General features: G+C 54.1%; 13 protein-coding genes across 13 annotated transcripts; 7 read left to right on the top strand and 6 right to left on the bottom strand.

Moving 5' to 3' along the window:
- Positions 1-239: 239 nt before the first annotated feature.
- N7474_003867 (SacI domain and endonuclease/exonuclease/phosphatase family protein) lies at positions 240-3,848 on the top strand (the record flags this gene model as incomplete). Its single annotated transcript, XM_057195282.1, has 6 exons — positions 240-552; positions 605-797; positions 848-2,489; positions 2,550-2,849; positions 2,908-3,340; positions 3,397-3,848. The coding sequence occupies 6 exons, from the start codon at positions 240-242 to the stop codon at positions 3,846-3,848; spliced, it is 3,333 nt and encodes a 1,110-aa protein (XP_057052678.1).
- A 393-nt stretch (positions 3,849-4,241) lies between these two features.
- On the bottom strand, positions 4,242-5,714 carry N7474_003868 (uncharacterized protein; the record flags this gene model as incomplete). The annotated part of the gene is made up of 3 exons (XM_057195283.1): positions 4,242-4,375; positions 4,438-4,684; positions 4,758-5,714. 3 exons carry the CDS (start codon positions 5,712-5,714, stop codon positions 4,242-4,244), a joined length of 1,338 nt encoding a protein of 445 aa, XP_057052679.1.
- Positions 5,715-6,618: 904 nt separating this feature from the next.
- N7474_003869 (uncharacterized protein) lies at positions 6,619-7,664 on the bottom strand (the record flags this gene model as incomplete). Its single annotated transcript, XM_057195284.1, has 4 exons — positions 6,619-6,798; positions 6,855-7,001; positions 7,069-7,275; positions 7,329-7,664. The coding sequence occupies 4 exons, from the start codon at positions 7,662-7,664 to the stop codon at positions 6,619-6,621; spliced, it is 870 nt and encodes a 289-aa protein (XP_057052680.1).
- Positions 7,665-7,905: 241 nt separating this feature from the next.
- On the top strand, positions 7,906-11,024 carry N7474_003870 (putative AP-3 complex subunit delta; the record flags this gene model as incomplete). The annotated part of the gene is made up of 6 exons (XM_057195285.1): positions 7,906-8,068; positions 8,119-8,315; positions 8,366-8,749; positions 8,803-9,031; positions 9,086-9,619; positions 9,673-11,024. The coding sequence occupies 6 exons, from the start codon at positions 7,906-7,908 to the stop codon at positions 11,022-11,024; spliced, it is 2,859 nt and encodes a 952-aa protein (XP_057052681.1).
- A 99-nt stretch (positions 11,025-11,123) lies between these two features.
- Positions 11,124-11,479, bottom strand: N7474_003871 (RAMP4 family protein; the record flags this gene model as incomplete). Its single annotated transcript, XM_057195286.1, has 3 exons — positions 11,124-11,230; positions 11,296-11,425; positions 11,477-11,479. The coding sequence occupies 3 exons, from the start codon at positions 11,477-11,479 to the stop codon at positions 11,124-11,126; spliced, it is 240 nt and encodes a 79-aa protein (XP_057052682.1).
- A 1,166-nt stretch (positions 11,480-12,645) lies between these two features.
- On the top strand, positions 12,646-12,998 carry N7474_003872 (uncharacterized protein; the record flags this gene model as incomplete). Its single annotated transcript, XM_057195287.1, has 3 exons — positions 12,646-12,684; positions 12,740-12,759; positions 12,824-12,998. 3 exons carry the CDS (start codon positions 12,646-12,648, stop codon positions 12,996-12,998), a joined length of 234 nt encoding a protein of 77 aa, XP_057052683.1.
- Positions 12,981-14,164, bottom strand: N7474_003873 (S-methyl-5-thioribose-1-phosphate isomerase; the record flags this gene model as incomplete). Its single annotated transcript, XM_057195288.1, has 2 exons — positions 12,981-13,593; positions 13,644-14,164. The coding sequence occupies 2 exons, from the start codon at positions 14,162-14,164 to the stop codon at positions 12,981-12,983; spliced, it is 1,134 nt and encodes a 377-aa protein (XP_057052684.1).
- A 103-nt stretch (positions 14,165-14,267) lies between these two features.
- N7474_003874 (U4/U6-U5 snRNP complex subunit LSM6) lies at positions 14,268-14,668 on the bottom strand (the record flags this gene model as incomplete). Its single annotated transcript, XM_057195289.1, has 2 exons — positions 14,268-14,506; positions 14,563-14,668. 2 exons carry the CDS (start codon positions 14,666-14,668, stop codon positions 14,268-14,270), a joined length of 345 nt encoding a protein of 114 aa, XP_057052685.1.
- Positions 14,669-14,861: 193 nt separating this feature from the next.
- N7474_003875 (small ubiquitin-related modifier domain-containing protein) lies at positions 14,862-16,067 on the top strand (the record flags this gene model as incomplete). The annotated part of the gene is made up of 1 exon (XM_057195290.1): positions 14,862-16,067. The coding sequence occupies one exon, from the start codon at positions 14,862-14,864 to the stop codon at positions 16,065-16,067; it is 1,206 nt and encodes a 401-aa protein (XP_057052686.1).
- A 241-nt stretch (positions 16,068-16,308) lies between these two features.
- On the top strand, positions 16,309-16,834 carry N7474_003876 (RNA methylation protein TRM112; the record flags this gene model as incomplete). Its single annotated transcript, XM_057195291.1, has 2 exons — positions 16,309-16,494; positions 16,586-16,834. The coding sequence occupies 2 exons, from the start codon at positions 16,309-16,311 to the stop codon at positions 16,832-16,834; spliced, it is 435 nt and encodes a 144-aa protein (XP_057052687.1).
- Positions 16,835-17,300: 466 nt separating this feature from the next.
- set1 (histone methyltransferase SET1) lies at positions 17,301-20,926 on the bottom strand (the record flags this gene model as incomplete). The annotated part of the gene is made up of 3 exons (XM_057195292.1): positions 17,301-17,404; positions 17,465-18,636; positions 18,696-20,926. 3 exons carry the CDS (start codon positions 20,924-20,926, stop codon positions 17,301-17,303), a joined length of 3,507 nt encoding a protein of 1,168 aa, XP_057052688.1.
- Positions 20,927-21,561: 635 nt separating this feature from the next.
- Positions 21,562-23,919, top strand: gfa1 (glutamine--fructose-6-phosphate transaminase (isomerizing) GFA1; the record flags this gene model as incomplete). The annotated part of the gene is made up of 6 exons (XM_057195293.1): positions 21,562-21,566; positions 21,616-21,686; positions 21,739-21,970; positions 22,030-23,423; positions 23,481-23,642; positions 23,699-23,919. 6 exons carry the CDS (start codon positions 21,562-21,564, stop codon positions 23,917-23,919), a joined length of 2,085 nt encoding a protein of 694 aa, XP_057052689.1.
- A 262-nt stretch (positions 23,920-24,181) lies between these two features.
- On the top strand, positions 24,182-24,933 carry N7474_003879 (lumazine synthase RIB4; the record flags this gene model as incomplete). The annotated part of the gene is made up of 3 exons (XM_057195294.1): positions 24,182-24,224; positions 24,288-24,453; positions 24,525-24,933. 3 exons carry the CDS (start codon positions 24,182-24,184, stop codon positions 24,931-24,933), a joined length of 618 nt encoding a protein of 205 aa, XP_057052690.1.
- Between the last annotated feature and the right edge of the window lie 60 nt (positions 24,934-24,993).

Below are 24,993 nucleotides of genomic sequence, written 5' to 3' on the forward strand. Positions count from 1 at the left end.
GTTGTAGATGGTCAGAGACACAGAAATGGTTGTCAAGGGGGGTATGTCATACTTGCGCGGACCGGCTAACCCCATGGCGGCGACGGTGAGTTACTTGATCTGAGGAGTGAAAAGAAAGAAATTTAAGTTGCGGGAAAATATCAAAGATTGGGGGTTGCTGAGTCAGCCATCTTATCTGGCATTCATCGACCCGATTACGGGGACCGACTGATGGACAACATGACCCGATAAGACAGACCATGTTTAATCTACGCATTCTCTGTCGGGATCATCCTCAGCGTACCATTGCCTTAGTCACTGCCGACCATGTTCTGGTCTTCCACTACAGCCCCGCCGACACGCGCGAGAAGAGCGCCGCGCGCTGTCAGGTGGAATTCGCGGAGATCTCGTCCGTCGAGCTGGAAGGCTATCGTTCGCTGGGCGAAGGATATGGAACCCTCGGTCTAATTACTTTGAACGATGACATCTTTGTCTGTGTGGTGACGGGCTCATCACAAGCTGCCACCGTGCGGCCCGGGGAAGCGGTGTCGCGGATTGACAATGTCGACTTCTGTACGTAACCGTTCGACCCCCTCATGCGGGCGTATGCTAACGATGGTGGTAGACTGCCTCAATCGTACAGAATATGATTATGGCATGGAGTATGAGTCCAACTCTCAATTCGCCGCGGAGGGCGCAGGTCCCGAGGGCAGGGACGTGGTGACAGACCACCCTTTCCTAGCTTTGAAAAAGCTTCTCGGAGATGGGAGTTTCTACTACAGCCTGGACTTTAACCTGACAGATCGCCTACAGGACCGGTAAGATGGAAAAGCTACCCGGATTTGCACGATAGCTGATAGACATGCAGCGCGGATAAATCAGCGGCCTTCGACATCGACTCGCTCGATGAGGACATGCTTTGGAACTCATACATGATCAGCCCATTGCTACGCTTTCGAAGCAACTTGCCGCCTTTCGACCGAGCAAAATTGGATGCTTCTCAGATGCTGACATGCGTCATTCGAGGCCACGCCAGTACGCTCACAATCCCAGCATCGATCCCGATCCTTCCGCAGGTGCGGACTAAATTCCCTTCCCTGTTGACTATTATCTCGCGGCAATCTTCTCGGCGTGCAGGCACGCGATTCAATTCGCGAGGTATTGACGATGATGGACATGTGGCCAACTTTGTGGAGACGGAAACGATTCTCTGGGTTTCCCCGAGCATCACCTTTTCCTATGTCCAAGTCCGAGGCTCCGTGCCCATCTTTTGGGAGCAGACGCCTGGGTTCATCCCTGGCCAGCAGAAGATCGAAGTCACTCGATCAAGTGAAGCTACACAGCATGCGTTCGATGAACATTTCGAAGGACTTGAATTGGAATACGGAGCAGTGCATGTTATCAATCTCCTCAGTGAACAGAAGCCAGGGGAAGCCGAGCTGTCGGCCAAGTTCCGGAAACACATCTCCAAAAGCTCACTGAGGCGAAAAGAACAAACAGAGCAAGCCGCCAGTCATAGTCTTCTGCGAATGACGGACTACGATTTCCATGCTGAGACTCGAGGGCCTTCTGGGTACGCCGCGAGTAGCCAAATCAAATACGAGCTGGCAGACTCGTTGGAAGGGTTTTCATACTTTTTGTCGGAAGATGTTGCCCGCTCGAATTCATCCATGTATGGGGATGCAGCCAGCAGCTCTTCGGTAATATTGCAACAGGAGGGTGTCTTTCGGACCAATTGCTTGGATTGCTTGGACCGGACCAACCTCGTCCAGACCATAATCAGCGTGATGGTTTTGGAAACATTCCTCTCGCAACAAGGTACACCTCTCAGTTCGGATTTGGAAATGAGGCACTCAACCCTCTGGGCCGACAATGGTGATGCACTCTCCAAAATCTATGCTGGCACAGGAGCTCTCAAGTCCTCATTCACCCGGCATGGAAAGATGTCGCTCGCCGGAGCGCTTGCCGATGCGCGGAAAAGCGCAACTCGGCTGTATGTGAACAACTTCACTGATAAAGCCCGGCAGAAGACAATCGATTTGCTTCTGGGAAGGCTGGCGAATCAATTGTCAGTTCATCTGTACGATCCCATGAACGATCTGGTTTCCGAAGAACTGAGTCGGCGTGTGTCTGAATTCTCCTCGACGAAACAAATCCGGATCTGGGTCGGAACATTCAATGTTAATGGGCGCCTTCAAGGCCCTGAAACCGACCTCACTCCATGGCTTTTCGCAGATACCGCCGAATCTAACGAGGATCCGACCATTTTCGTGGTGGGATTCCAGGAAATTGTCGATTTGAGCCCTCAGCAGATCATGTCTACTGATCCTGGCACCCGTAAAGTGTGGGAGGGGTCCGTCAAGGCCTGCTTGAATCAGCGTGCCCAAGCCAAGGGAACGAGCAAGTACGTGCTCTTGAGAAGCGGCCAGCTTGTTGGGGCCGCCCTGATTATTTTTGTGAAAGAGGAGGCTCTGAAGGATATCAAGAATGTCGAGGGAAGTGTGAAAAAAGTGAGATTACTCTTTACCCCATTAAGCCTGAGTGAGTGGCTTGGCTAATCATTTGTGTAGACCGGTCTTTCAGGGATTGCTGGCAACAAAGGAGGCTGCGCTATCCGGTTCGAATTTTCAAACACCAGTATTTGCTTGGTCACTGCCCACCTAGCGGCTGGGTTCGCAAACTACGACGAACGAAACAAGGACTACGAGACCATCGACCGGGGTCTGCGATTCCAGAAGAATCGAGCAATCGAAGACCACGACACGATCATTTGGCTCGGGGACTTCAATTATCGCATTGGTCTGGGGAATCAGGAAGTGAGAGACCTTGTCTCCCACAAGAACTACCGAAAGCTCTATGAAAATGACCAGGTCCGCCCCTTTCCTTTTCCTCCTCGACGTGGACTACCGTTTGCTGACCATAATCCAGTTGAACCTGCAAATGATTGCTGGCCAATCCTTCCAATTCTACTCTGAGGGGCCGATTGATTTTGCTCCGACTTACAAGTACGACGTGGGGACCACTCAATATGACACCTCTGAGAAAGGTCGCATTCCGGCCTGGTGTGACCGGATCTTGTGGCGAGGGAACAATGTTCGCCAGACCAACTACCAGACTGCCGACCTGCGCATCTCGGATCATCGTCCCGTCTGGGCGACCTTTGACTGCGTGATTGACGTCGTGGATAGTGTTCTCAAAGATAAACTCAGGCGGTCATTGTACGAGGAGAAACAAAGGAGTCTTATGAACTCGATGTCCCTTTTAGACTTGGAAGACGAGGAAGAAGCCATGCTGCAGGTTCCCATCGCAACTGGCCTGCCACCACCGAGTTCGGATCGCAGCAGATGGTGGTTAGATCACGGTGCGAAATGCATTTCCCCCATCTAAGTATCATTGACAGACTGCTAATCCCCGCAGCAGGTATTCCCGTGAAATCAACGGTTCATCCACCCCAGAACGGACTTGTAGCAAATGTTAAACGCAAGTCAAATCCCTTTTCCTCGGATGTGGAGCCCGATTGGGTTCCATCGACTGGAGATCCAAGTATAATACGTGACGACAAGCCCCCACGCAAACCTGCTTTACCTCCGCGAACTGGATCGCGAGATCAGCTCCGGGACTCTTCCCCGACGGTGCAGACTATTCCTGCCCAGAAACAGCCGAACCGAATCCCTGAGAAATCGCCGCCGGCCGTTCCACGAAAGCCAATGTCGCTAAGCTCGCCAACAAACCATCGGTCCCCGTCCCATTCTGCGGGCGAGTCTCCATCACCTGGACCATCTACCGCAAAGACCACTGCCAGTCCGGCGAATCTCCTCGATGGCACTGGCGCCGAGCAGATTGAGTGGAAACCCGTTCTTCCCCAGTGATAATACCGCTTTGCCTACATGCGAGTGGAATCTCAAGGACGCAAAACAATAATAAAGTTTGGATAAAATCAAAGGAGCTAAACAAACATCTCTCATATCTCATAACATGATCGCCGAAGTGCTCCATTTTCAGGATTTGGGGGACGGCAAGTAAACCAAGATACAGCACATTTCAGCATAGATAGACAAAAACAAGATAGCAGAACTCCCAGCAATAATAAATACCAGCACGCCATTAAGCCAATGAAGGCCGCATCAAACCCGTGCTTTGATCCAAACTCTATACGCTCCAGACCCATCCCAGGAAAGCAAGATAGCCAAGCCAATCCAACAACAAAACGATGGTTAGGGAAATATAGAAAAAGTGCTGAGAACCGGACATGATCTGGTCCGTTACTGCGTCGCTTCAGGCTTTTTCTCCGCTTTGGGGGCTTTGGTGGTCCGCGTGGGGTTGCGACCACCCATCATCCACATGGCGATGGTCCCGGGGTCGGATTTCTTTTGCCGGCCTCCCTTCTCTTTCTTGCCTAGAGAAAACGTCAATCATAGTCATTTTTAAGACCAATGCGAAAGAATTAAGCGGACGTACCTGGATCTGCCTTCTTCTTCCCATCCGCACCACCACCACCGTCCTTTCCTCCCGCCTCATCTTTGGGCTTCTCGGGGACTGGCCACATGTGCATGGTGATGGTCCAGTCGGGCTCAATTACGGTTTCCCAGACCTGCGGAAGGATAATGTCACCGTTGGGGCCCACGAGGTCATAATGTCCCTCGGCAACATGAGGTCCAATAACTTCGATGTGAAGAAAAGCCTGGCGAATGAGATCCTCCATTCCCTGTCAGTCCGAAGAATGGTTAGCCACGATTCCAGCGCGGTTGGTTCTTGCATCGCAAGCAAGAGGTCCTTACCTGCCATGTGGCGCATAGCTCGAAGGGAAAACTGAACTTCCTTCCCACGGCATCCTTGAATTTGATGGGTTTCTTCTTCTCTGCAGGAGGCTTTTTAGCGGCAGTTGATGCTGCCGATGCTGCAGCTTTCTCTGCCTCTTCCTTGAGCTTGGCTGCATCTTCCGCGGCTCTCTTTTCGGCATCTGCTCTAGCCAAAAAAGCCGCTTGCTCAGCAATCTTTTGATCGTGTGCCAGTCGCTCTTCCTGGGCGGCTTTCTCCGCCTGCGCGCGGGCAATGGCCGCTTCACGGGCTTCCCGCTCCGTTCGATCATCCAAAATCAACTTCTCCAGTCGGGCGATCGCTTCGTCCTTGGATACATCGACGGGGTGCGGGGCGGGGGAGCTTAATTCGGCCTTAGTCGGGGTAGGAACTTGGGGGTACAGGGAGAAATACGATTGGTGAGGCACCATAGAGAACGGGTCTCGATAGTAGTGATTTGGGGCGCCGTACGGCATTAGGTCTTGGGGGTTGAACGGCGGGCCCCCAGGAGGAACCATCGATAGCGGGTTGTATGCATCGGCGCGCGGCAGCGGCGGCTGGCGGTGGTGTCGGGCGTGCTGGTGTTGATCTGAGGGGTAGAAGGGCTGCATCGAGGCCGAGTACGGTGGTTGGAACTGAGGCCCGTAGGCATACGCAGACGAGCCGTAGGGCGGCTGCTGGCCGAGTCTGAGAACCTCGTCAGACTGATGGCCGGGATGACCGTATAGGCCATGGCCATACGGATGTGCGCTGTAGGATGGGCCAGAAGAAGAGCTTTGGGCATACCCTGGAGCCTGTGGCACCCCTGGCCATATCCTTCTATCAGCCGCGCGGCCAAATTGGCCGGCGAAATCCTCACCCGAGTCCAAGCTCTCCGGGGATTCTGGGGAATGATGCCGTGCCCGGTTTCGGGAGGCAAACTCGCGCTCCGGAATCATCTGCTGTCGGCGCGCGGTACGCGACGTTTGGCGGCGGGCCGAAGCCGAGCGGGAACCGTGGAGCGAGTGACGGCTCCGGTGCGCGTTCCTTGGTCGAGAAGCTGGATCAGCCCCTTTCAATTCATCCGGATATGCCAGGTGCAAGTCTTCATAGTCCACAAACTCATGACCAACTGGATCAGTGGGCAAGTGGCCATGTACGCCCGACGACTCCTCTTCGTCTGACAGCGAGTGGTCCGGGTCGTCAATTGTGATGCTGAACCTAGTGGGGCGGGTTAGTGGCACGGATGGGGGGAAGTGAGGAAGGAAGGGGAGGAAGGGATCCGGGAGGAAGCGAGACTCTCTCGAAACATACGTCATAGAGACTGGCAGCCTCGCTGGGGGGAGCTGGCTAACTGGCGTTCTTATATGTGTGTGTGTGCGTATATGGGTGTGTTTGAGTGTTTGTTTGGGTGGATGTGCCGGGGTTGGTGGTCAGAGGAGCCCTCTCTCGCTCGAGGATATGCACGAAGCGAGGAGGGACGGACTGCGATGGCAGATGCGACAGAGATCACCGACAGGTGGGGTTGGCAGGAGAGGTTCGGCGACGAGATCGAGGAATGCGACGGGCGGAGGGGGACGAGCGCATGGACGCAAATCCTTCCAGAGCCCCGCGAGAGATGTGTAACAACCGAAGAGCCCCTTGCTTGAGCGGGTGTGTGTTGTTTCTGGAGGATGGATGGAAAGGGGCAGAAAGCAGAGGGAGAAAGGTAAAGACGAAGGAAGAAGTAAAAAAAGGAAAGGGAAAAAAAAAAAGTAAACTAAAAAGGGCGGGTTGTTTTTTGGCCTGACTGGGCTGGTTGGGCAGAGGGTGTAACAGACAGACATGCATTGGGCAGGACTGAATTAGACTACTTTACACTGACTAACAATTATTACGGTTGAGCAGCTCTTTGGCCGCAATCAGTTCACTTCGGCTGCTGGCCCAGTTCTGCTCATCCAGCGTCCGCGCCTGCACGATCGCCCCGAGTCGCTTCAGCCCAAATGCCTTCAATCGCCCAGCGTTGGCATCCTCGGGCACACTCTCAAGCACTTGTGACGCAGCCTGCAACGGAAAATCAGCGTCGGTTCCCGATCGGGCATCCGAGAGAAAGAACATACCAGAACCAGGCCGTACAAGCCCCGTAGATAGTCGTCGCAGAGCTCGATGCTCCGGCAGAAATGCTGCACGGACTTGCTCAGAAGCCGGGCGGATTTCCCATCCGATAAGGCGCTCACATAGAGCAGTTCACCCATTCTGGCGTGGATCTAGACAGGCACATCGAGCATTAGCAAGGGAATTCACCCCATGTTGCAGGACAACAATAAGACATACGTTCCACGCATTCGGGGCGATTAGCAGCGCCTCTTCAAGGCTGAAGATCGCCTGCGAACTCAGCCCCTGAGACTGGTAGAGATCAGAAAGCTCACACCAGGCTTCGGCATCGGTGGGGATCGCGTCGAGCAGCTGGATTAAGGCGGTGATCGCATCCGCGGGTCGCTTCAAGGACCGTAACAGGGCCACTCGGCGCTTCAGGATGGGCTACATAACCAATCAGCCAGTGAATTCTCCGCATTGGGGCCGTTAATACAGACCACATTGACGGGGTCATTGGCGAGGATCTGCTCGTATCCCGTCAGGCATTTCTCCAGCGCGACGTCGTCCCCGGCCACGGCCTCTTCGTATAATCCTCGAAGTCCGATGACGCGTTCGTTGGACGGGCCAAACCGTTGGCTGAGACGGGTGAGACAGGCCTGAGCGGATTTGTCGTCTCCGGTGCGCAGACAGGCTAGGAGTAGTTGCTCGAGTCGGGCGTACTCGTCGACGGATTCGGGGGTGGCGGAGTGGAGAAGGGACGGTGCTTGTTGGGAGAGTTTGAATGCTGTGATCAGGTCGGAGCCATTGATCTCCGATCGGGAGTCCACAGCCATGGTGGAATGTGATGGTGGGATGATATCGTTGAGGAAATACCCAAGGATGGATTGCCAGCTCACGGGGTCAACGGATGATAGCAGTCCCGTGACCGGGCCTTATCTAGTCCCTCCCCACGATCGTCATTCTTGTCTTCTCCAACTCACTGACGAACATGGTTCAGTCCAGTCGATACAGCATGATCTCCTCCTAAGAATGAAGCAGATACATTAATTGCCCTCCCGCCACCATGTCCGTCCAATGCCTCCCGAATCCATCCATCGTACCCCCACTAATCCAAGCAGGTTCGAGAAGTCCCTCTACGACCTCATCAAGGGTCTGCGCAATCACAAAGGCGGCGAAGATGAGTACATCCAAGCCTGCCTGCGGGAGTGCAAGGCGGAGATCAAAACACAGGACATGGGTAGGCCCTGCCTCTCGCGCATCAACATCGCCCGCTAACATTGGGTCCAGACAAAAAGGCTACGGCCCTCCTGAAGCTCATATACTTGGAAATGTTTGGGTATGACATGTCGTGGGCATCCTTCCACGTCCTAGAGGTCATGTCGTCGGCCAAATACCTTCCGAAGCGCGTCGGCTATCTTGGAGCTGTGCAGAGCTTTCGCCCAGATACAGAGGTGCTGATGCTGGCAACAAATTTGCTGAAGAAGGTGGGTGCTGTCCAACAACAGTTCGCGCGGCCTCGCCTGACAAACTGCAGGATATTGCCTCCGCCAGCGTCCCCAACATGTCTTTACCTTTGATCACATTGCCCCATTTCAGCACGTCCTCGTTGGCCATGTCTGTGCTGTCGGATGTCCTATCGCGCCTCTCCCATTCCAATCCTGTGGTGCGCAAGAAGAGCATTGTCTGTCTCTATCGGCTTGCTTTGGTCTACCCAGAGGCCCTGAAACTGGCATGGCCCAAGATCAAGGATCGCCTCATGGATGAAGAGGAAGATAGCAGTGTGACTTCGGCAGCCATCAATGTGGTCTGTGAGCTTGGCTGGCGGCGACCGCATGATTTCCTTCCCTTGGCTCCGAGGTTTTTCGAGCTGCTTGTGGACAGCGGCAACAATTGGATGGCAATCAAAATCATCAAACTGGTTGGTTCTCTCGGATCTCTATGAAAGAGTGTAGGTCCCTAACGCTCTTTCAGTTCGCAACGTTAACGCCACTCGAGCCGCGATTAACTCGCAAATTGTTGCGGCCGTTGACCAATATCATTCAGACCACGTCGGCCATGTCCCTCTTGTACGAATGCATCAATGGCATTATCCAGGGTGGGATCCTGGATGGGGAGGACGGTCTCCAAGAGCGCGACGATGTGGCCTCCCTGTGTGTAGGAAAATTGAGGGGCATGATCGTGATGGATGCCGATCCCAATCGTGAGACTCTTTATTGGTTCATTCGAATCCGTCTAGACTGACACACAGCAACAGTCAAGTACGTCGCACTGCTCGCATTAAACCGAATTGTCACTACACACCCCGAATTAGTTGCCATGCAACAGGATGTCATTATGCATTGCCTGGATGACGCGGATATCTCCATTCGACTGCAGGCATTGGATCTGGCGGCAGGAATGGTCACAAGCGATACTCTACAGCCGGTGGTCAACCGTCTCGTGGATCAGCTGCGGTTGCTTCCAAGCTCGACATCGAGACCTTCATCGAGCCACATGGCGGAAGATCCTGATGATGACAAGAGGCTATCAGACCAATACTCACCTGCAATGACGGCCGTCTTGCCCAGCGACTATCGGATCGAGGTTCTACATCGAGTTCTGGACATGTGTTCGCACAATAACTACTCGGAAATTGTCGACTTCGAGTGGTACGTCGGCATTTTGGTGCAGCTGGTTGGCCTTCTCCCACCTTCAGAACCCGCGGATCACTGGATGCAGACCCATCCCGACCTGGACGCGACCGCTCTCTCAAGGACAGATGTTGCTTTCCGCATCGGGTCGGAGATTCGTAACCTTGCGGTTCGTGTGCGGGGGTGCGGTTAGAAACCACCAGAGCTGCAGAGTCCCTCATTCTCATTGACAACCGATCAACGCTCTTCCCTGCTGGTTCAATCCTCGGTGACGGGGTTCTGGGCCCCGTTGCATGGGTGGTGGGCGAATTTGCAGACTACCTCTCTTCTCCCAGTCGATGCCTCCAGTCCTTGATTGACATTTCTCATGTCACGCTGCCTGCGAGAACCCTTTCCCTCTTCCTACAGGCCATACCAAAGGTCTTGGTACAAGTGAGCCGAAGTGGTCAGCAAGGAGCTCCATCCTGGAGAAGCGAGATATCGCTCTTGTTGGCCCGGGTGGTGGAATTTCTTGACGCATTAGCCGCTCATCCAGATCTAGATGTTCAGGAGCGCGCCATTGAATTCTTGGAAATCCTCCGCCTCGCCGCCGAGGCAATGCAATCAGGGGGCGAAGATATGCCGTTCCTTCTGGCCTCGGTTATCCCGAGCCTGTTCACGGGTCTCGAGCTCAACCCCGTTGCGAGCACCGCCCAGAAGAAGGTTGCCCTTCCCGACAGTCTTCGTCTGGATGAGGCATTCAATGACAATTTGCCGATTCTTCTCCACGACCGGGATTATATCTCTCTCGGATCCAGCGACCCCCATATCTTACAGGATTTCTACTATGTGCCAGATCGCACCCTACTCTCTCATAAACCATCTCACGATGTTGCCCCGGCTGATGCGCCCTTCAATCCATCCTATCAGAACTTCCCGGATATGGGCGAGGTGGAGAGACGACGAGTTGAGCGCCGGGAACGTTTCAGGGATGATCCCTTCTACATTGCTCCCTCTGATGCGTCGTCAGGCGGTTCAACGCCATTCCATGAGATTCTCAATACCTCGAACGGGGATGGTTTGGATATCGACTCCATCCCCATTGTTGACCTGAAGTTAGGGGACGAAGCTTCCGGCCCTCCGGGTCAAGCGCCACGCCGGGACCGGCGACCCCGCCCTCGGAAGATGGAAGTCGCCGGGGACGAAACATTTGGCGCGGAGGATTTGTCTGGCGGAGATGCTACATTCGGGACCGCTGGCAGGTCTACGGGGCAGAGTCGCTCTCTCCTCCAGGTGGACTCGAGTGGTCTCGGGCAACTTTCATTCGCGGGCGATGACCGAGCACAGCCCCAGCTGTCCGCAGACGAGGGAGAGACTGAGATGATCAAAGCCATGCAGCGCGTGGAGGAGGTACGTCTGCGGATGCAGCGAGCATCCGAGCGGATCCAGCTGGAGGGCACGCCCGCCGAGGGAACGCTGGTGAAGAGGAAGAAGAAAAAGAAGAAGAAGGATGGCGCAGAGTCCGTAGAGAAATCTGGCCCGAAGAAAAAGAAGAAGGGCTCGGCCATGTCTCCGACCGGTTGAAAGCCTGTGTTGTGATTATTTGGTACAAGGAATAATACATCTCGTAGACCCATCATCTTAAAGGCATCGACCCGCCATCCCGTCCGTGTTATCCCTTCCTTATCCTGTAATTCGCGAAAACATCGACGTCACGTATGACCAGATCTCGGGGACGACCCGCAGGAGCTCCAGGAGGAGTCCGCCGCAGACCACAAAGGCGAGGAGGACTAGCGGGTATCAATTCTTAGCACGTTGGTTGTTTCTGCTTCTGGCGGCGATAGGAAACACATACCAACCCAGGTGGTGGACACTGGGGCCTTGGAGTTCTGCTTGGGCTTGGTCTTGGTCACTGGCTTGCCGCGCTTTGCGGCCTCGTTCTTTGCGTAGCGCTCGTTTGCGCGCCGTTGTTGGGGTGTTTGCGCCTGTTAGTAGTTAGGGCATGGGGTCTGGAAGGAAGGGGAGCTTCGACGGACCATGTTTGCGGTGGATAGTGGGAGCTGAGGAGCGCGGACCGGGGATCCAGGTGGTTAGTTGGCTGTATACAAGTCCGTCCTAGTCGGGCGGGCGGTGTGAGCTAAGGCCACGTTGGGTTTCTTCACCCCATGCAGGGGAGTACCTAGGCTAGTACTTTGGCACTTAATAGATAAATAGATAATAATGAGGGTACCCTGCTTGGGTTATAGTGAGATCGTGGCTCTCAAATTGCGTCCTGGTATTCTTCAATGGGATGAATTGTGTGTTGTTTTGGAAGGAATGGAGCATAGATCATAGATAGACATCCGAAGTATATATATCTCCATGACAATTCGATCTTGAAGTCAAAACGAACAATGGTTTGAGCAGCCAGCCCAAAATAGGCTTGCCAGCCTATAGCGTATGGACAGAAATTCTACAACTTCCCCAGTGGTCTATCCTCACTATCGCCAGTGAGAGAACCCACGATACGGCTCTGCTACATTACGACGCCGGTTGATTCATTTTTGCTTTTTAGACAAGATTTATACCGAAGAAATATTTTGATGCCTAATATGATAGTTAGTATTCAAGCAATTATACATAAAAAGAGAAGATTAAAAATTAAAGTAAAGAGTAAGGAGTATATTCTATTATACTACAGTATCGCCTGATTAATCTGATTTGGTCTATTATGGCCCGCTCTATTAGTCGATATATTGGTCTATATAGCGAAGAAACTGCTTCGGTGGCGCAGTGGTAACGCGTTGCACTTGTAGTTAACTCTTGTAGTTAATAATGAGGTATGCAAAGATTCCGCGGTTCAAATCCGCGTCGAAGCATGTTTTTTTTAAATTGGAGCAACTTTTTTTTTGGGAAAATCGGGTTGAAGTCATCTTGCCAAATAGAGGTTCCTGGGATCTTGTATCTCAGTACATTTTTCAATTACCACGGGCGCCACCATTTCATACTGGTTTCGACGGGTAAAAAAGATAGCTGCAACCGTGGTTGCGCGCCTAGGAGGCGATTTCGTCCACCCCGAGGGCCAACGCTAAGACCAGGCGTCTAGCGTCCCATTAACAATGATAAGAATACCATAAACACGTGACCGTAAATTGCTTTTTACCGCCCGCTTCATGCCTCTTCATTCTCACTTCAGCCACCACATGCCGCGATCAACACCGTGACAATGCCAGAAGACGACCCCTCCAACGTTGATATTACCCAAGTGAGTCAATATCCCATCTCGGCGAAAGGAAATACACAACTAAACGGGTCCAAAGGCGCTTGCAGACCTTGCCAGGTATATCTATCGATGTCTATTATTTCGATCTATTATTTGCATTTCCTGACCTCGAACTTGACAGGGGCGAAATGACCGCGTCCGCACTCGAGAACCACCTCAACGAACTAGAAGGCAAGGTCGAGGAACTCCTCGCCGGATTCGAAGCGCACGGCCAGAGCACGGCCAACGCCGAATCCAATGCAGGAGACCACAGCACCAACCAAGAACCCCAAAATGACTCAACGAGTGCCAAATAGCCCGTCCATATGATACTGCCCGTCCGAACCCTTCTCTACCACCCCCACCTCGGTGATGATACCGTCGATCAGAGCCGCCGGAGTCATATCGAAGGCCGGGTTCCAGACATCAATCCCCGGCGCAGCGATGCGGATCGTCTCCAGCGCGCCGCTTGTCCCGAAATCCTCGCGGGGCCCCCGGATGCTAGTCACCTCTGCCCCGGGACGTTGTTCAATAATGATATCGTTGCCGGATTTTGTGGCCAGATCGATGGTTGTCCGCGGTGCGGCGACCAGGAACTTGACCCCATGGTGCTTTGCTAAAACCGCCAAGCCATAGGTGCCAATCTTATTTGCCGTGTCTCCGTTGGCCGCCACGCGGTCTGCGCCGACTACGATAGCGTTCACACCAGCATCGCCTGCCAGTAAAGCTGCTGCCATCGAATCCGTAACCAGCGTAGCGGGGATCTTATCGTGGACCAACTCGAAGGCTGTCAAGCGAGATCCCTGGTTGTAAGGTCGCGTCTCTGTGCAATAGGCCCGGCGTAGGACGTTTTTCGACGCCAATGAACGGATCACGCCCAATGCGGTTCCATAGCCCGACGTGGCGAGAGAACTGCCTCTTCGTTAGCCTGTGTTCCGGGACATCCATGAATCAGTGCTTACCCGGTGTTGCAATGGGTCAGAATGGAAACCGTCGAACTACCTGCACTCGCATGGGCCATGATCCAAGCCGCTCCATGCTCTCCAATCCGTTGGTTATCCTCCAGATCTTTCCCGAGCATTTCCTCCGCCGCCCGAATAAACGTTGTCGCAACACCTTGGCCGGTCGAACCAGGCTGCTGAGCCTGGTCTGTGATCAACGTCTCCAGCTTGCGAACAGCGTCGCTCAAGTTGACTGCCGTAGGCCGGCTGGTGACCAGATAGTGCAATTTCTTCGAGATGAAATGCCGGGCCTCCTGGGCCTCTGCTGGAACGTCACCTGTGGCCATGAGGGTGGTCAGCTCCGAGGCGAGGGCGAGCATGGCTACGATGGCAATGGCGGGCGCGCCGCGCACTTGCATCTTCTTGATGGCGTGCCAGCCATCCTCGGCCGTCCGGACGGGGAAGTATTTCTCGACGAAGGGAAGTTGTAGCTGGTCGAGGATCTCGAGGCGACCCTCGCTGTACTTGATGGCCTGCAACATGGTGTGGGATGGGAGTGGGAAACTTTTCTCTGGAGAAGAAGTTTGCCCCTCCGAATATCTAGATTACGATGACTAACCATGTACAACGTGAAGGAAGCAAGGATTATAATTCGTAACTCTGTCTCTCTTTCTTAGAACAACCAATTCCCTCTTCAACTGGCAGAGATGTAAAGCACTGCAATCCAGTAGTCAGCACAGCACCATTTCCAGGCCAGTCGCAACACATACCGTTGTTCCCCCGGACAAAGGCGTCACCGTATTTGCGCCGCAGCTTGCCATTCACGAATTCCTCTGTTTTCTCCAAGGCGATATTCATGTAGCCATCGACAGATTGCAACTCGCCTGCCAAATCTCATTAGTATCACATGCAGAGAGTAAGAGGAGCCATTCTGCGCTACCTTTGTAGACCACGCCCGAGTTCAATTTCACAATCACTGGCGCGCCGATGATTTCGCCCAGGAATGCCGACGGGTCTTTCCCCTCGGAGGAAGGGCCATTCTCCATGATGGTGAGCAGGCAAAGTAGAGGTGATGAGTGGGATTTGCCTGGGGAAGGAAGGAGACCAGCGTGGGAGAGCAGAACGAGAGATGGGAAGAAGACGAGCGGTGGAGAGGGCGGTGAAGGCGGGCCATTGTAGATGGGCCCCTTAGTCATGAACAGCCATTGCGATTGTCTTCCTCTCACCACAGTAATTGCAATGCCCTCATTCTTCAACAGACCCTCCTGGGCATCGAAGCAGACAGGCGGTGCCAACCCGGAGTTTTATCGCCGATCGGGCCAGACTTATTCGGACATCGTCGCGGCGAATCGAGAAGCGCACGAGAAGCATCATGAATCATCTGTAGATGACGGGCGCGGGCACAAACGGCTTCGTCTCTCAGATGCCGCGGAAGAAGAGCGCAGTCCAGAAGACTCCGGCGCTGATGGAGCTGACAGTGCACAGCATGAATCAGGAGATCTCCCTGAACCCTCCTCACGCTCGCCATCGCATCCTCAGAACAAACGCCGTACCGCGTCGCCGGAAATTATTGACTCCGATGGGGAGCGCGCGCCACCAGACTCGCCTGAAAGCGACCTCCGTGCAGCCGATGCACCACAGGTGGACCGCCTGAGGGCTTTACAATCTCACGATGATTCGCCTGCCCGCTCTACTACAAGTCTTGAATCAGCGAGCGACGCGCATGACACAATGAATAAAGATGTCCAACGCCCCTTGGATACGACAATAACATCGCCACATCCTCCTCCACCATTAATAAAACCAGAACCAGCGGCAAAGCCCGAACCAAATGTGCAAATCCTGATTTCATCAGACATCATCAACACGAAGCCGCTGCTTGTTCACCGTAAGATGTCCCAGGGGCTGCGGGAAGTGCGACTGGCCTGGTGTAAGCGCCAGAACTTCACTGAAGATATGCAGTCGTCCGTGTATTTGACCTGGAAGGGCCGGAGACTCTTCGACGTAACTACCTGCAAGAGCCTGGGGCTCAATATGGACAGCAGCACGATTCCTGAGATGGACGACGAACTATCGTCCAGTCCAGCTGAACTAAAGATCCATATGAAGGCGGTTTCTGATACTCTTCCAACGGCCTCTCCATCCGCGTCTTCTCCCGATGCTGGCACGGGCAAGAAGTCTCCGCCCGGCGATGAGGCGGATGAGCAGGCGCAACCGATCCGGATCGTCCTGCGAAGTCCCGGGATGAACGACTTCCGGATCAAAGCGAGGCTGAAGACGCCAGTATCACGCTTGATTTCGGCTTTCCGAGACAAACACGACATTCCCAGCGACGCAGATGTGGCGCTGGTCTTCGATGGGGACAGGCTGGATCCTGATACCTGTCTCCAAGACTATGATATTGACGACCTGGATTTGGTAGATGTGCAGATAAAAACCCAGTGATAATGTATAATAGCCCAGTATGCTCTTCCTAGCTTTCTAGTTACCACATATACTTCAATTAGGGTAGTCAGACTAGATTGAACCCTTTATCGATAAGCTAAGATAACACCCATCACATGACCATCCCTCTATTTTTTTCTGCCCGAACAACTCCCCAGACGCAAACTGGGACATGTCATTCATCATTCGCACCGCTTGACCACAGGAGCTTCTGCTGAGCGGAAGCCCGCCCCTACAAGCAATGAAAGTCATCACGGCCAACTTCGTGACATGCGCGGTGAAGGAGTGCAAGACCGCGCAGACGTCGTTTCCGCTACACTTTCACGACGCCGAGCTGGAGCAGCAGGAGCTGGATTTCCAGCCGGAGTTTATTCGCAATATCCTTCCTCGCGTTGACTGGGAAGCGCTGCGGGTTACTGCTAATGAGGTATCTCTCCCCTATCCCTTCTGTCTACCATGATCCACACATCCATTACCAACGAAAGAGTGCTGACCCGTCCTTGTTGGGTGGTCTTTAGCTCGGATTCCCCAGTATTCCCGAATCCAAACCCGAAGGCGAGGCACTCGACAATGAACAGACTCTGAGAGACTTGCATCGTTTGCTCCTGGAGACGCATGTCGCCGAGGGTAAATTGGTTTGCGGGAATTGCGGACACCAGTATATGATCAAGGAGGGCATCGCCAACTTTCTCCTCCCCAGCCATCTGGGTAAGATCGATTCCACCCCACTACATACTGCAGTGGAGAAAAGAAAAGGAACTTGCTAACGCGCCCCGTTGTAGTCTAAGGACATGGTTATTGATATTTATATCGGCGTGCTGGTCGGCGAGACTATCACATCATGGATGCGCATCTTTAGGAAGCACGGGGACTGGGGGACGCCTTGTGAATTTGAGAAGGCTAGAACTACAGATCTTCTTTAGGGTCCCCATTCGGAATACACGCCAGGGCATTGGGTTCGCGGACTCTTGATCCCGGGAGATTTACAATCGATTGTTGTTTTGTCTGGCGAAAGAAACAAGTCCTCTAATAGGAATTCACACCACATCGAATGACGACTGAAATTTCTAATATTGGTAGTTATTGTACACGAGGGGTTGGTAGTAGTAATTCGAGGAGATATGCCGAGTCAAAAACAAGAAAACCATACAAGGCCGCCATAAAAACGCCAGCCAGCCAGGCCGATCAAACGCCATGCACCGGATGTGCTGAATGCGAACTGAAGATAATCGCTTAATTGAGAAAGCCCTTGCAGCCCGTGGAACCGCAGAGGCAGGGGATTCGGTCGTCGCTGTCCCATTCTCGCTCGAATTTGTAGTCGTAGGTGAGTTCCTCATCTATTGCCACTGTTAGTGAGATCGTCCAAAGCTTGTCAACAGGAGGGCAGCTGCGCTTACCTCGTTCGATGTCCCGGAGCGCATAAATGACGATACGCTTGCTGCCATCCGCCTTGATGATCTTGGCGGTGCAGTTCGGCGTGCAGCTGTGGTTGATAAACCGGGCAATGCCTCCTCGCTTGGTCGCGTCGATGACGGTGTTTTCGTCGATGCGGAAGAGATAGCTGCTGCCAATCCCACTCTTCAGGTACCGGCGTTCTCGCATATCGGCGACCTGCTGGCGCACCTTTTCTCCCACATACTCGATGATCATGTCGTTGGCAGTGATGTTCTCTTCAGCATACAAACCCCAGTTGTGAATGGCAGACCGGGCAAAACGAACGGGCTTCTTTCGTTTCTTCAGCTGGTTGAAACGAAGGACGTCACCTTCGCCGCTAGACGTTGGAAGAGCCTGCTTTTGTGCATTGATGTCGGCGATGAGTCGGCGGTTGTTAACACGCGTCGACCTTGACGAGGATTTGGAGATGGTCTTGGCAGCAGCAATTCTCGCCGCCTCGGCTGCGGCGGTCTGGGGATCCGCCTTTGCCTTTTCCTCGCGCTCTTCGCGTGCTTTCTGGACCTTGATCCGATGCGGCAAGTACTTCGACTTCTCAGAATTGAGAATCCTCTTGCGCCCTTCAGTCCGAGCAGCGCCAGAGGCATTTGGAACGTAGTAGCCCAAGATGCCGAGTGTGTCATATGTCGGGCCTTTCTCCTCGAGTCGATTGAGCGCTTTGATCTCCTTCTGCCTCCACGCCCATCCAGCAAGGTTCCCAACACTAGATTGCCATTGCTCCGGCATAATCTCACGAAGGAATCGTAGATCTTCATCATCCTTGATCAAATGCTGCCATCCATCGAGATCCATCACAATGCGTTCATCATCTTCCACTGTGGCGCGCGGCTTCTCCTTGAACACACCCCAGTGGATTTCGGCTCTCGGTTCGTCAACGAATTCTTCCTCGACAGGCAGATCGATCTCCTTTTCAGGCAACAAATCAGAATACCCTTCCTCTGATTGCTTGTCGTGAATAGCCAGCTTAGCCCCAGGACCTTCAGCGTCCGCAGCTGTTTCGGAGATCTTGTCTGTGTATTTGCGGTCCGCCACTTCCGAAGAATCGACGCCGAAGAGTTCATCATCTTGTCTCTGCCGTTTCCGTGTTGCGTGCTCTCCAGTCAAGCGTTTCCTCTTCCTAGACTGGGGGAGAGACTCTTGTCCACCTCATTTTCAATTGCCTGAGACGGCTCGAACACATCCGAGTGATATTCCTCATCCTGTTCAGATTCAGACGAGACTGAACTTGCACGGCTCAATGGCCGACTATCTTGTTCCTCCGTGTCCCGAGCCCGAGGGGTCCGTTGCTCGTCATCCGAATCCTCATCGTCATGCAACTGCGCAAGGCGGTGGTACAGAGGCCGAACCTCTCGTCTTCGCAAGGGCTGGCGGCGCCGTTCATCGAGGAAGGCCGCCCCTGCGTGATCAAGGCCTTGGGCTTTCCGGATACGAGGGAGTGCAAGGACATTGAGGCCCGATGTCCCCAGTGGGTTTCGTCCTGCGGATAGTTCAGACCTAGTATCCGGAGTCCCAACGCTACTATCGATATCAATGCGGAACATGGACCTTTTCGGGCCTTCTGGGTCTGCGATGCCCAGTTTCTCCCTTTTCGCCGCATGCCTGCTCGGATCGAGATAGTCGTACAATGTAGGGCCCGCGATGCGTGACTTGACATCTTCCAAAAGCTTGTCTCGAAGATCGCGAACGATGATTGAAAGCACTTCTCGACAAGGATCCAGGTCAATGGCACGTATCTTCTTCTCTTCTTCCAGGTCCAATTCGTTTTCTTTGCGCGCTCGTTCCTTTTCGGCTTTTTCACGCTGCTCAGCTCGAAGCCGTTCGGGGCTAGGACTGCGCTCGTAGTTCGGGTTCCCATATGGCTGGCTCTCCATATTCATGATATAGGTGAACAGAGGTTTCATGTGGCTTAACCGAAAGCACCGCTCCGTCTCCTGCTCACCTCGTCGTGAATTCTCGAAGATAATATAGTATCCGGTCATATCGCATCGAATATCCTTGTATCCAAAGAGCTTGAGTCGCTTCTTGAGGTGTGGGATCGTGGTACTGAGGACTGGCACATAGCAATGCGCAATGAAAATGTAAGGTTCACGCTTGATCTGGTTCAAGATGGGTACATCCTCTACCAGTGATAGCGGTGCAGGGGATCGAACGCTAGCCCTGGGCCCCTCGGGGATCGTGATTCCAGGCCGCATGGCCGATCGACCGGAAGGACCTTTGGGCGCGGTTGGTGGCGGCTCATTATTCTTGGTCTGAAGATCTGGTTTTGGGTCCGGGGTTGGTGTAGAGACATTTTTGGAGGCCTGTCGTTGAGATTCAACAGCCTTGGAAGCCATTCGCTCCGAAACCGCGCCTTCTCGATCCAACTCCACACGAATTCGACGGGTCCCAATGCGTTGCTCTTTCTTGCACTCGTAATAAGCACGTCGCGCGGCGCTGGAGGCCGACACTGGACCAGAACCCCGGAAGGAGGCGGCGTCTTTGTATTTGATAGAACAAATTCCCAGAAACCGACCGGTGATGGGATCTGTGCGATTATTCATTTCCGAAATGTCACCGAAGCTCGAGAACAGGGCGCTGATGGGGGCGATTGGGGTCAGGGGATCGAAGCCGGTCACCACCACTTGGACCGGGGGCCCAGGACCGATACTCGTCGCGGCATCGTAGGGCCATAGTTTTAGGGTGTAGGGAGTCGGTCGGTATTTTGTCTTTTGCTTGCAACCTGATCCGCGTGTATAGTTGGGGATGGCCAGGCGCGGGTCCAGCGGAGGGCTGTCTTGACCGCTCGCAAGGATATCCACGTATTCTGGCTTCCTGCGCCTCTCCTTGGATGATGACCGTTTATCTAGATCTGGGTCATAGACAGCCTTGCAACCCTTGACAACGGTCTCATTAGGACGGGTCTGCGACTGGGGTGTGGGAGGAGTGTGAACGGGGGTAATGGAGGATTTTGAGATTTCAGGATTCGATCCCCGCCCCAAGTCAGGTGAGCGCTCGCCGGATCCCTTCACTTGAGATGGACTGGTACCCTTGCGAGGGGGTGACGACTCGGCATTGGTGAGTGGTGTCAGGGTATCGATATGCGATGGATGAAGATTCGACGTGGGCGCCGTGGGCGGTGCGGAAACCCCCTCGGAAGCTTTTTGAGAGGAAGAAAAGCTCACTGCGTCCATTTCCGGCGCGACGGTCGACGTTTGAGACGGCTCCCCGTCTCCCGAGATGGCCTCGTCGGTGCTGGTGCCGCTGGTGCCGGGGATGTCGGATGCCGGGAGGTTGGCGGTGGCCTCGGAGATCTGGTCGCCATCGCCAGGCACTTTCTCGCGACGATCCTGGGATCGGAAGCGCTTCCGCTGCAGCACGGAAGGAGCGGTTGGAAAAAAGTCCGCAAAGCCAGCCGAGGCGCGTGACATCGTTTCGAGATGGCTACACGCCAGAGACGACCGTGGCGCGACCACAAGGCAGCATCCTTGGTGGAACGGCGAACAGACCGACCGGAGGAAAAGATGACGGTCTGGGTCTGGATGGGCTGAGCGCAAGGTCGGAGGGGGAGAGGGTGAAAGGGACCAGAAAGGAGACAAAGACGCGATCTGGGAGTGGAATTGGTGGGGACGCGGACAATCGTGAAGAAGGGAGAATTTTCGATGACTAACCATGGCAGTAACTGGGTTAACTAACTAACTACAGGGATGAGAGATGCACCACCACTACTAGTCCTACTAGTACGATTCCTCTCGTACGAAATTGTATAAGTCTCATCGTCCCGATAAGGACTAATCTGTACATACCAGCCACACAATCCTGCATACATACTCCTACTTTTCATCATTCCCAGGCACCGGGGCTATTTTTATCGCTGCTGAAACTAGGATCCAGGGCAAGTGAGACACACGCCAGTCACCTGATTGGATGAGCCGGGCAGCTGTGGTGGATCGGGACTAATAATAATAATCTCCCTCCCTTTCTCGCTTTCCTTCCCCCCCCACTATAAAGCCCACCTGCTTTCCTTCCTTCTTCTGCTTCTTCATCCCTTCACTCGCTATTCATCATGTGGTCGGTTTTGCTCTTTAGTCCCAATTTGGCTCTCCTAACTCGGATCTAGTGGAATTTTCGGCTACATCAACTATCTCGTCGAGAGGGACCGTCGGTTTATCATCGATACCCTGCTCAATGGTATGTGATCGCCTCTCCCCCACCCTCGGTCGCTCTCTAACCTCATCCACAGGCCTCTCACGACTGGAGTATCGGGGCTACGACTCCGCGGGCATGGCCGTCGATGGCAACAAGAAGAATGAAGTCTGTGCTTTCAAGGAGGTGGGCAAGGTCGCCAAACTGAAGGAGCTCATTGCGGAGTCGGATGTGGACATGTCCAAGATCTTCGAGTCTCACGCGGGCATCTCTCACACTCGCTGGGCCACTCACGGTACGCCCTCGCGCACAAACTGCCACCCACACCGGTAAGTCAGTCCCAAAAAAACAAAGTGGGCGGGGTTGCTCACCATCTCGGGTTCCTCAGGTCGGACCCCTCGTGGGAATTCGCGGTCGTCCACAACGGCATTATCACCAACTACAAGGAGCTGAAGGCCCTCCTCGAGACCAAGGGGTTCCGCTTCGAGACGGAGACCGACACAGAGTGCATTGCCAAGTTGGCCAAGTACCTGTACGACCAACACCCGGACATTGAGTTCACTGTTCTGGCCAAGGCCGTCATTAAGGAGCTGGAGGGTGCATTCGGGCTGCTGATGAAGTCCGTGCATTACCCTCATGAGGTGATCGCGGCCCGCAAGGGTTCCCCGCTGGTGATCGGTGTGCGCACATCCAAGAAGATGAAGGTGGACTTTGTGGACGTGGAGTTTTCCGAGGATGGCGCTCTCCCGGCCGAACAGGCCTCCCAGAACGTAGCCGCCAAAAAGTCTGCTACGAGCCTCCTGGCCCCGCCGGACAAGTCGCTGCTGCACCGCTCCCAGTCGCGGGCATTCTTGTCCGACGATGGCATCCCCCAGCCCGCCGAGTTCTTCCTCTCGTCGGACCCTTCCGCCATCGTGGAACACACCAAGAAGGTGCTCTATTTGGAAGATGATGATATTGCCCATATCCACGAAGGACAGCTGAACATCCACCGCCTGACCAAGGATGATGGCACCTCCAACGTCCGCGCCATCCAGACCATTGAGCTGGAGCTGCAAGAGATTATGAAGGGCAAGTTCGACCATTTCATGCAAAAGGAAATCTTTGAGCAGCCCGAATCCGTCGTGAACACGATGAGAGGTCGTCTGGATGCGGTCAACAAGAAGGTCACCCTGGGAGGTCTTCGCCAGTACATTACTACCATCCGCCGCTGCCGACGAATCATCTTCATTGCCTGCGGTACCAGCTACCACTCCTGCATGGCCGTGCGGGGAGTTTTCGAGGAGTTGACGGAGATCCCCATCGCCGTCGAGCTCGCATCGGACTTCCTCGATCGCCAGGCGCCAGTATTCCGAGATGACACCTGCGTCTTTGTGTCCCAGTCGGGCGAGACCGCTGACTCGCTGATGGCTCTCCGCTACTGTCTCGAGCGGGGTGCCCTGACGGTTGGCGTTGTCAACGTGGTCGGCTCTTCGATCTCGCTTCTCACCCACTGCGGTGTGCACATCAACGCCGGTCCCGAGATCGGTGTCGCTTCGACCAAGGCCTATACCTCCCAGTTTGTGGCCATGGTCATGTTCGCTTTGTCCCTCAGCGAGGATCGCGCCTCGAAACAGAAGCGTCGTGAGGAGATCATGGAGGGATTGGGCAAGGTTTCCGGCCAGTTCAAGGAGATCCTGAAGCTCAATGACCAGATCAAGGATATGTGCGCCAAGTTCTTCAAGAACCAGAAGAGTTTGCTTCTGCTGGGCCGCGGTGCCCAGTTCCCCACTGCTCTTGAGGGTAAGTCCAATCAAATCACCACCGATGTGTGGCCCGTAAAGCTAATCGTTTGAACAGGTGCACTGAAGATCAAGGAAATCTCGTATCTCCACTGCGAGGCGGTCATGTCCGGCGAGCTGAAGCACGGTGTTCTCGCTCTCGTGGATGAGAACCTCCCGATCATCATGATCCTCACGCGCGACAACCTCTTCACCAAGTCGCTCAATGCCTATCAACAGGGTGAGTCTTCTCGCTTCCTAAAAGATGGATGGCCGATGCTAACATTGTTTTCGCAGTCATTGCCCGCGGTGGCCGCCCCATTGTCATCTGCAACCCCGACGACCCAGAGTTCTCGTCTGCGCTGACCGAAAAGATTGATGTGCCCAAGACGGTGGACTGTCTGCAGGGCCTGCTCAATGTGATCCCGCTGCAGCTGATTTCGTACTGGCTGGCAGTCGGCGAGGGCCTGAATGTGGATTTCCCGCGCAACCTGGCCAAGTCGGTGACGGTTGAGTAGACGCTTATTATTATGATCTTTGCATGGCGAACCATCTGTGTTATTTTTAATCGCTAGGGTGTTATACTCTCTCGGGAAGAATGGAATTTGGCTTTTGTTGTTCCAGTCGTTTATGTACACAGTAGATGCGACATTCCCCGCCAAATAATAATGAATGCGGGCATGTGTTTTGCTGTTCCCGTCACTTCTTCCCTCTCCCGTCTCGATTCTTCCTTTAGACAACCCTCGCCTCTAACAATTCCCTACTCTCATAAACACCAAAATGACCTCTATTAAGGGCCCCGGCGCTGCTCCGACCTACGACGGTAAGGCAAGCAGGCATCCACGAACTCGTGCCCCTCCAACTGACTGATTGCGCCATCACCTAGGCTCGGGATTGCGAGTCGCCATTGTCCACGCACGATGGAACACGAAGATTATCGACCAGCTCATTGCTGGAGCGAAGAAAAGCCTGCTCGCAGCGGGCGTAACGGAGGACAACATTACCATCCAGACCGTGCCGGGCAGCTACGAGCTGCCCTTGGGTGTGCAGCGGTGAGTTCTTTCTCCTGGCCCGTCTCCCGCTCTGTCGGTCTGTCGCTGACGAGACCTGTCTCTTCCCTTAGTGTCTATGCTGCGTCGCAGCTCCAAGCTAGCAGCTCTTCCGGCGAGGGCATGAGCGCCACGGATCTCTTGTCGGCATCGACGAGCGACTTGACGCAATCGCCGACAGCCCCCGCGGCGGGGGCGAAGAAGCCCTTCGATGCTGTGATCGCAATCGGGGTCTTGATCAAGGGTGCCACGATGCACTTTGAATACATCGCCGACGCCGTCAGCCACGGCCTGATGCGGGTTCAGCTGGATTCCGGGGTGCCAGTCATTTTCGGGCTGTTGACTGTGCTCACTGAGGAGCAGGGTCTGGAGCGAGCCGGGCTGGGGAAGAGTGGTATGCACAACCACGGCGAGGATTGGGGTAGTGCGGCTGTGGAATTGGGTATCAAGCGGAGGGAGTGGTCGGAGGGGAAGATGCTGTGAATACGAGAGAGAGAGAGAAGCTCTAGGAAATGAAATTTTCTTGATTGCGAAGAAGAAACA

Source organism: Penicillium riverlandense (genome assembly GCF_028828495.1).
Source record: "Penicillium riverlandense strain IBT 135883 chromosome Unknown utg000003l_segment0_segment0, whole genome shotgun sequence".
Classification (NCBI taxonomy): domain Eukaryota; kingdom Fungi; phylum Ascomycota; class Eurotiomycetes; order Eurotiales; family Aspergillaceae; genus Penicillium; species Penicillium riverlandense.